At 41.4% G+C, this 8,426-nt stretch overlaps 1 protein-coding gene across 1 annotated transcript; it reads left to right on the top strand.

Annotated features, from left to right (window-relative positions):
* The first annotated feature begins 512 nt into the window (after positions 1-512).
* Positions 513-7,179, top strand: rpp40 (ribonuclease P/MRP 40 subunit). Its single transcript, XM_055882572.1, has 8 exons — positions 513-771; positions 1,006-1,150; positions 1,274-1,342; positions 2,684-2,779; positions 2,932-3,057; positions 3,321-3,519; positions 6,270-6,404; positions 6,800-7,179. The coding sequence occupies exons 1-8, from the start codon at positions 655-657 to the stop codon at positions 6,996-6,998; spliced, it is 1,086 nt and encodes a 361-aa protein (XP_055738547.1). The 5' UTR covers positions 513-654; the 3' UTR covers positions 6,999-7,179.
* Positions 7,180-8,426: the final 1,247 nt, after the last annotated feature.

The following is an 8,426-nucleotide window of genomic DNA, read 5'->3' as shown; positions in this document are numbered from 1 at the left end:
TACTTTACGTTCGTATTCTTATCTTTTATTATTTCTTATTGTTGTTAGATTGTCGAGAAGGAACCTGCAAGTAAGCATTTGGTTGAACAGTGTATACCATGTGTATCCTGTACATACGACTAATAAAACTTGAAACTGATGTTTCAGAATAAATGTTGCTCTCATGAAATGTCATTCCTTGACCACTACAGATCTTACGTATGGAACATCTCATCAAATGCAAATTTCTGTTGGCAGACCAGGGCCACGTTTGGTTGTCAAACTTTCTCGAACGTTGCAGATAGAAATGCTGTCATGAGAGATTATGTGATTCCTTATACTACATGTAAGAGAGGTATGTTTGTTCTACATAGCATATTTCTATCTGAAAGTTACAAAACGTCGCGTCCTTCTGAACGAGCCCAAGGCGTATTTGATGGTTTGGACAAAGACTACAGGTTTCTAAACTGTGGTTTAGATTTTTGCTACTGTTTTGCTATTGGCTACTTTAAACACGTGACAAGCAAGCACGCTGGCTCTCTAGCCGGAAGTAGTTTACACGTTCAGAGAGGAACATACTGTATTTCACATGCTTGATTCACAAGTGTGTGCATAGCTAAATGTCTTTGGTTTAAATGTGTTTAGATTTGTTGTTGTTGATACAAGTCTAATAAAATGTACCCGGAGCTAGACAAGTGTCCAAGAAGTTTACTTGTTTGCGAGAAATCGAACTTTGAGCATGAAAAGTCTAGACACGACACTCAAGTGTCAAAACATTATTTTAACCACAAGGTAAGCAATTTTATGGTTCTGTGGTAGCTAACGTTAGATGGTTTAGATTATCTGCACGGAACCTGCTGCCACTTCGTTTGCTTTGCCACTTGTTTGACCTACGTGTTAAATCTAAACAACACTGTTTGCTAACTAGCCAGTCTGTGGATTAAGCAAATTACCAATGTAATGTGTGACACTATAGATGCATGTGATGTGAACTAAAAACATGAGGTAATTAATTAATCCTCTTAGGTGTCGGTTGTAATACCGGAATGTGGTGCCCTTTCTTCCCGGCTGGCCAGTGTCATAAACAATTTCAGCAAGTATTTTCTGGTGAAGAATTTACCAGTCTATGAGTTTTTGGATAAAGACTTCTTGAAGAATGTTGTGTGGAATGGTAAGTGTATAGAAGGAGAACACTATTGCATGCACTATTAAATTGGGTAAATGAAACAACTACCTTTCAGTAAAAAAGTTTTATTTTCATGCTAGTTTAAAGTATGCCTATTTGTTTTCCCAGGGGCTCTCTATGCTCTTTCCTACAAGACAAGCATTGACCAGGATAACACCATTGCACTTCTCCCTAGCAGTGAGTTCCCTTACCCCTGTGTTCTACCTATTATCATATTATTACAGGACATGACTCACACTGTAGTCCTATCGCTGTAGTCTTAATAAAAGACCGCTGGCAACTTTAAGCCTGTGTGTAGAGTAGTAGCCATGGCCCAAAACAGGCTAGAAAGTACACTACTGGTCAAAAGTTTTAACACCTACTCATTCAAGGGTTTTTCTTTATTTTTACTGTTTTCTACATTGTAGAATAATAGTTAAGACATAAAAACTATGAAATAATACATATGGAATCGTGTAGTAACCAAAAAAGTGTTAAACAAATAAAGATATATTTTATATTTGAGATTCTTCAAATAGCCACCCTTTGCCTTGATGTCAGCTTTGCACACTCTTGGCATTCTCTCAACCAGCTTCATGAGGTAGTCACCTGGAATGCATTTCAATTAACAGTTGTGTCTTCTTAAAAGTTCATTTGTGGAATTTCTTTCCTTAATGCATTTGTCCAGTTGTGTCGTGAAAAGGTATGGGGGGTATACAGAAGATAGCCCTATTTGGTAAAAAAACAAGTCCATATTATGGCAAGAACTGCTCAAATAAGCAAAGAGAAACGAGAGTCCATCATTACTTTAAGACATGAACGTCAGTCAATATGGAATATTTCAAGAACTTTGAAAGTTTCTTCAAGTGCAGTCGCAAAAACCATCAAGCACTATGATGAAACTCTCATGAGGACCGCCACAGGAATGGCAGAGGATAAGTTCATTAGAGTTACCAGCCTCAGAAATTGCAGCCCAAATAAATGCTTCCCAGAGTAGTGTATAATATTGGGACCAGAAGACATTACAAAATTGCGGTCATGTTGTCCTGGGCAATAGAATCAATGGAAAAGCCAGGTGTGTATTCACTAGGAAGCAAAGTGGCTGAAAACGGGGAGAGACTAACCTAAATTTGTTTAATAAGAAACGCTAATCTTTGTTGCAAACGTTTTGCTACAGTGTACACTAATGAATACACCCTAGAGCTCCCCTGCCAGGCTGCCACATTGGTCAGTGGAGATTATTTATTTGATTTAACCTTTTAACTAGGCAGGTCAGTTAAGAACAAATTCTTATTTACAATGACGGCCTACACCGGCCAACCCCGGACGACGCTGGGCCAATTGTGCACCGCCCTATGGGACTCCCAATCACGGCCGGTTGTGATACATCCTTGAATCAATGCTAGTTCTATTAAACTAACTCCACTACCATCGAAACTGGTTGTATTTTGACTTCCAATACTAGTACAATGTACTACAAGAAAGGACATGTTACATTGACTGGTCAGTAAATAAACCTCTGCTCTGTCTGAATCCAAGGTCAGCTGATCCTCTCTGTGGATAAGGACACGTATGAACAGCTGGGTCTGGAGGGAAAGCCGTCACAGTACAATCACAGACAGCCCATGAGATATGGTGAGAAAGGATCACGTATCTTTTAATATTATGTTTTGATATTTCATTGCTCCACACCTCACCTGGTTTCTTACCTGCAATTTTTGTTGTTGTGCTGTTTCGAAATGAAATCTAACCTGGTTTAATTTAATAACAATGATGATGTTCTGCAGTCGTGACCATTGACCTGACGAACAAATCCATGGATCCGGAAGGGAAACGCTACCAGCGAGTTCTCTCCGGCCTTAAAGAAAGGGTGCCTCTGAAAAGTGACTTCCTGCTAGGACGGCACAATTCAGGTAGGAGAACCTTTTATGTTTGTTTGCACTGTTGAGTCTGAGGCATGTAATGTCAAGTCTGTCCAAGTCCTGGGTTGTTTTCACTAGACTTAATGGAAGAAAACAGACTGAAACAGAGAGGGGACCACCTGAACTTGTCCAATAAGAAACTCTCGTTTTTTTGTTGGCTACAGTATGCGCTTATGAATACGACCCTGAACTTCCGTAAGCTGACCAATGTTTTCTTTCAAAGCATTTCTAAAATTGCGTCTGTCGACTTCAAGGGGCGGATGGGGATAGAGCGCTGCAGAGTCTTCTGTCCCGTTACCAGTGGAAAGAGCACAGACCAGTGGTCAGTAGCCACACCCTGAAGGATCTGCCATGTCCATCCCTGCACGCTTTGGACCTGCGCGGGGACCAGCGGTCTTGTGACCCCCACAGCTTCCTGGAGTGGCTTGGAGCAGTGAGCGCTGGTGTCAGTTGGTACGTGCACAACCATATAGTTCTAATGGATATAAATACATTGCTTTCAGAAAGTATTCTCACACCCTTTGACTTATTCCACATTTTGTTGTTACAGCCTGAATTTAAAATTGATTAAATAATAGGTGGCATGCACTCACTGTGGGCAACAAGTGTTTAACATGATTTTTGAATGACTACCTTAATCGCTGTACCCCACACATACAATTATCTGTAAGGTCCCTCAAACGGACACTCAATTTCAAATACAGATTCAACCACAAAGACCAGGGAGGTTTTCCAATGCCTCGCAAAGAAGGGCACCTATTGGTAGATGGGTATAAAAAAACAAAGCAAACATTGAATATCCCTTTGAGCATAGTGAATTATTAACTATGGATGGTGTATCAATACACCCAGTGACTACAAAGATACAAGCGTCCTTCCTAACTCAGTTGCCGGAGAGGAAGGAAACCGCTCAGGAATTTCACCATGAGGCCAATGGTGACTTTAAAACAGTTCGATTTTAATGGCTGTGTTAGGAGAAAACTGAGGATGGATCAATAACATTGTAGTTACTCCACAATACTAACCTAATTGACAGAGTGAAAAGAAATAAGCCTGTAAAGAACACAAATATTCCAAAACATGCATCCTGTTTGCAAAAGGGAACTAAAGTGATACTGCAAAAAATGTGGCAAAGAAATTTACTTTGTCTTGCTCACATTGAGGGAGAGGTTGTTGTCCTGGCACCACACTGCCAGTTCTGACCTCCTCCCTATAGGCTGTCTCATTGTTGTCGGTGATCAGGCCTACCACTGTTGTGTTACCAGCAAACTTAATGATGGTGTTGGAGTCGTGTTTGGCCACGCAATCATGGGTGAACAGGGAGTACAGGAGGGGACTAAGTACACACCCCTGATGGCCCCCAGTGTGGAGGATCAGTGTGGCAGACATGTTTTTGCATACCTTTACAACCTGGGGGAGGCCCATCAGGAAGTCCAGGATCCAGTTGCAGAGGGAGGTGTTTAGTCCCAGGGTCCTTAGCGAGGAGCTTCGTGGGCACTATGATGTTGAACGCTCAGCTGTAGTCAATGAACAGCATTCTCACATAGGTGTTCCTTTTGTCCAGGTGGGAAAGGGCAGTGTGGAGTGCGATTGAGATTGCGTCATCTGTGGATCTGTTGGGGCGGTATGTGAATTGGAGTGGGTCTAGGGTTTCTGGGATAATGGTGTTGATGTGAGCAATAACTAGCCTTTCAAAGCACTTCATGGCTACAGATGTGAGTGCTACGTGGTGGTAATCTTTTAGGCAGGTTACCTTCGCTTCCTTGGGCACAGGGACTATGGTGGTCAGCTTGGAACATATAGGTATTACAGACTCAGTTAGGGAGAGGTTGAAAATGTCAGTGAAGACACTTGCCTGCTTTGAGTACAAGTCCTGGTAATCCATCTGGCCCTGCGGCTTTGTGAATGTTGACCTGTTTAAAGGTCTTGCTCACAACGGCAACCGAGAGCGTTATCACACTGTCATCCAGAACAGCTGGTGCTCTCATGCATACTTCAGTGTTGCTTGCCTCGAAGCGAGCATAAAAGGCATTTAGCTTGTCTGATAGGCTCATGTCACTGGGCAGCTCTCGGCTGTGCTTCCCTTTGTAGCTCGTAATAGTTTTCAAGCCCTGTCACATCCGACGAATGTCAGAGCCAGTGTAGTAGGATTCAATCTTAATCCTGTATTGATGCTTTGCTTGTTTGATGGTTCGTTGGCGTGCATAGCAGGATTTCTTATAGGCTTCCGGATTAGTGTCCCGCTCCTTGAAAGCGGCAGTTCTAGCCTTTAGCTCGATGCGGATGTTGCCTGTAATCCATGGATTCTGGTTGGGATATGTACGTACGGTCACTGTGGGGACGACGTCATCGATGCACTTATTAATGAAGCCGATGACTGAGGTGGTGTACTCCTCAATGCCATTGGATGAATCCTGGAACATATTTCAGTCTGCTAGCAAAACTGTCCTGTAGCGTAGCATCCGCACCATCTGACCACTTTCGTATTGAGCGAGTCACTGGTACTTCCTGCTTTAGTTTAGCAGGAATCAGGAGGATAGAATTATGGTCAGATTTGCCAAATGGAGGGTGGGGGAGAGCTTTGTATGCATCTCTGTGTGTGGAGTAAAGGTGGTCTAGAGTTTTTTTTTTTTTTTTTTTTTTCTTCTTCTTTGGTTACACATGTGACATGCTGGTAAAAATGTGGTAACTGATTTAAGTTTGCCTGCATTAAAGTCCCCGGCCACTAGGAGCGCCGCATCTGGGTGAGCATTTTTTTGTTTGCATATGGCCTTATACAGCTCGTTGAGTGTGGTCTTAGTGCCAGCATTGGTCTGTGGTGGTAAATAGACGGCTACGAATAATATAGATAAGAACTCTCTTGGTAGATAGTGTGGTCTACAGCTTATCATAAGGTACTGTACCTCAGGTGAGCAATAACTCTAGACTTCTTTAATATTAGACATGGCGCACCAGCTGTTATAGGGTATTGTGTGTAGATAGGTGAGATTTAATATTTATTTTTTATCAAGCTGTAACACAACAAAATGTGGAACAAGTCAAGGGGTATGAATACTTTCTGAAGGCACTGTACGTGGCACTGGGTACTAAGAGAGAGGGAAATCTGTCATGGTATTATTAACATCTCCTTTGTGGCTAATCTCTCTCTCATAACACACATACACTCATGCAGAAAGCTAGTGAATATGTTGTTCGTTGTTTAGTGACAATACAGCAGCCAGCTTCCTTTCGACATACGTCTGTCCAGAGCCCCAAACACTGGTGAGCCAAGCCCTGCATTGCACAGTGTCTGGCCTGCTGCTGCCCGAAGACATCTACTCTCTGCTGCAGGAGCTGCGGTAAGTTCACCTTCTGCAACACATGATTGTATCGGTCCTTCTGAACACCAAAGAACGTGCGATCTTTATACAGTTGACTCCTATGACACTTAGTTCTACCATCTTAATTATCTGGTTTAGTGAAGGCATTTACCAAAGACCCAGGTCATCATATACAGCTGTTACAGAGAGCCTGCAGAGCCACGCGGTCTACAATGACATGCGATCCACAGTGACACGCGACTCGATAAAAGCTGTGGACTCCGAATGGAGCTTGTCAACTGTATTGCCCCAAAAATTGCTCACCTTTTTGATTTTGTTCATTGTTTGGAAATTCACTCATGAAATAAGTTATATAAAAAAAATCAAGTCTTAAAAATATACTCATTTACTATGTGGTCTTCTCTTAAACACAGGCGGTACTTTGACGAACCCAAATTCACGTCCTGGCTGTCACTGACTGTGCACGGCTTCATGGACAGTCCCGTTTCCTGGGGAGACGCAGAACACGGGTTTCACAAGGGTGGCGAAAACTTCTACAACCTCGTCCTCTTCAAGAACCAGGACTACTGGTTGCACATGGGCACTGGCTCCCATGATAGATGCCCCCCATGATGACCACATACCAAAAGGTTTTTGTTTTTTTGTTCAGCTTGGTTTTAGGAAAATAAGGTATTATGTGTACAAAACTGTTCACAAAATGTACTGCTTATCAATTGTGACTTTTGTAAAGAAAACGACTAATTTGCTCAATTTTAATTTGTCTTGCCATCTTCAATAAAATAATTAAGTCCAACTGAAGTGCTCATAGTAAGTTATTCTGTGTTGTTTTTATTCATTTCAAGGGATTAAATAGAAATTCAAGTGAAGGTGCTACACAGGATTTAAAAAAAATTAAAAGAAATCTGGATTTAAAAAAAAGTGCATTGTCATTTCAAAACATTTCCATAATATACTGAACATAAATATAAATGCAACATGTAAAGTGTTGGTCTCATGTTTTATGAGCTGAATTAAAAGATTCCAGAAATGTAACGTACGCACAAAAAGCTTCTTTCTGAAACATGTTTTGTTTACATCCTTGTTAGTGAGCATTTCTCCTTCGCCAAGACAATCCATTCACTTGACAGGTGTGGCATATTAAGAAGCTGATTTAAACAGTATGATCATTGCACAGGAGCACCTTGTGCTGGGGGACAATAAAAGGCCACTCTAAAATGTGCTTTTGGTCACACAACACAATGCCACAGATGTCTGAAGTTTTGAGGGAGCTTGCAATTGGCATGCTGACTGCAGGAATGTCCACCAGAACTGTTGCCAGGGAATCTAATGTTCATTTCTCTACCATAAGCCATCGTTTTAGAGAATTTGGCAGTACGTCCTACCGACCTCATAACCGCATGTATGACGTCATGCTGTGTTAGCCGTTTGCTGATGTCAATGTTGTGAACAGAGTGCCCCATGGTGGCGGTGGGGTTATGGTAAGGGCAGGCATGAGTTACAGACAAAGAACACAATTCCATCTTATCAATGGTGATTTGAATGCACAGAAATACCAAGACGAGATCGAGGCCCATTTCTTAAGGTATCTGTGACCAACAGATGCATATCTGTATTCCCAGTTATGTGAAATCCATAGATTAGGGCTTAATTTATTTATTTGAATTGACTGATTTACTCATGAACTGTAACTCAGTAAATTATTAGAATTTATTGCATTTATTTTTGTTCAGTATAGAGTACCATTCAAAAGTGTGGAGACCTACTCATTCAAGGGTTTTTCTTTATTTGTACGATTTTCTACATTGTAGAACAATGGTGAAGACAACAAAACAATGAAATAACACATGGAATCATGTAGTAACCAAAAAAAGTGTTAAAAAATCAAAATATTTTATATTTGAGATGCTTCAACGTAGCCACCCTTTGCCTTGATGACAGCTTTGCACACTCTTGACATTCTCTCAACCAGATGAGGTAGTCACCTGGAATGCATTTCAATTAACAGGCGTGCCTTGTTAAAAGTACATTTGTGGAATTTTT

The sequence above is a fragment of the Salvelinus fontinalis genome, chromosome 26 (genome assembly GCF_029448725.1).
Source record: "Salvelinus fontinalis isolate EN_2023a chromosome 26, ASM2944872v1, whole genome shotgun sequence".
Taxonomy (NCBI): domain Eukaryota; kingdom Metazoa; phylum Chordata; class Actinopteri; order Salmoniformes; family Salmonidae; genus Salvelinus; species Salvelinus fontinalis.
The sequence above is the reverse complement of the archived record's forward strand: the minus strand, read 5'-3'. Positions and strand labels throughout refer to the sequence as shown.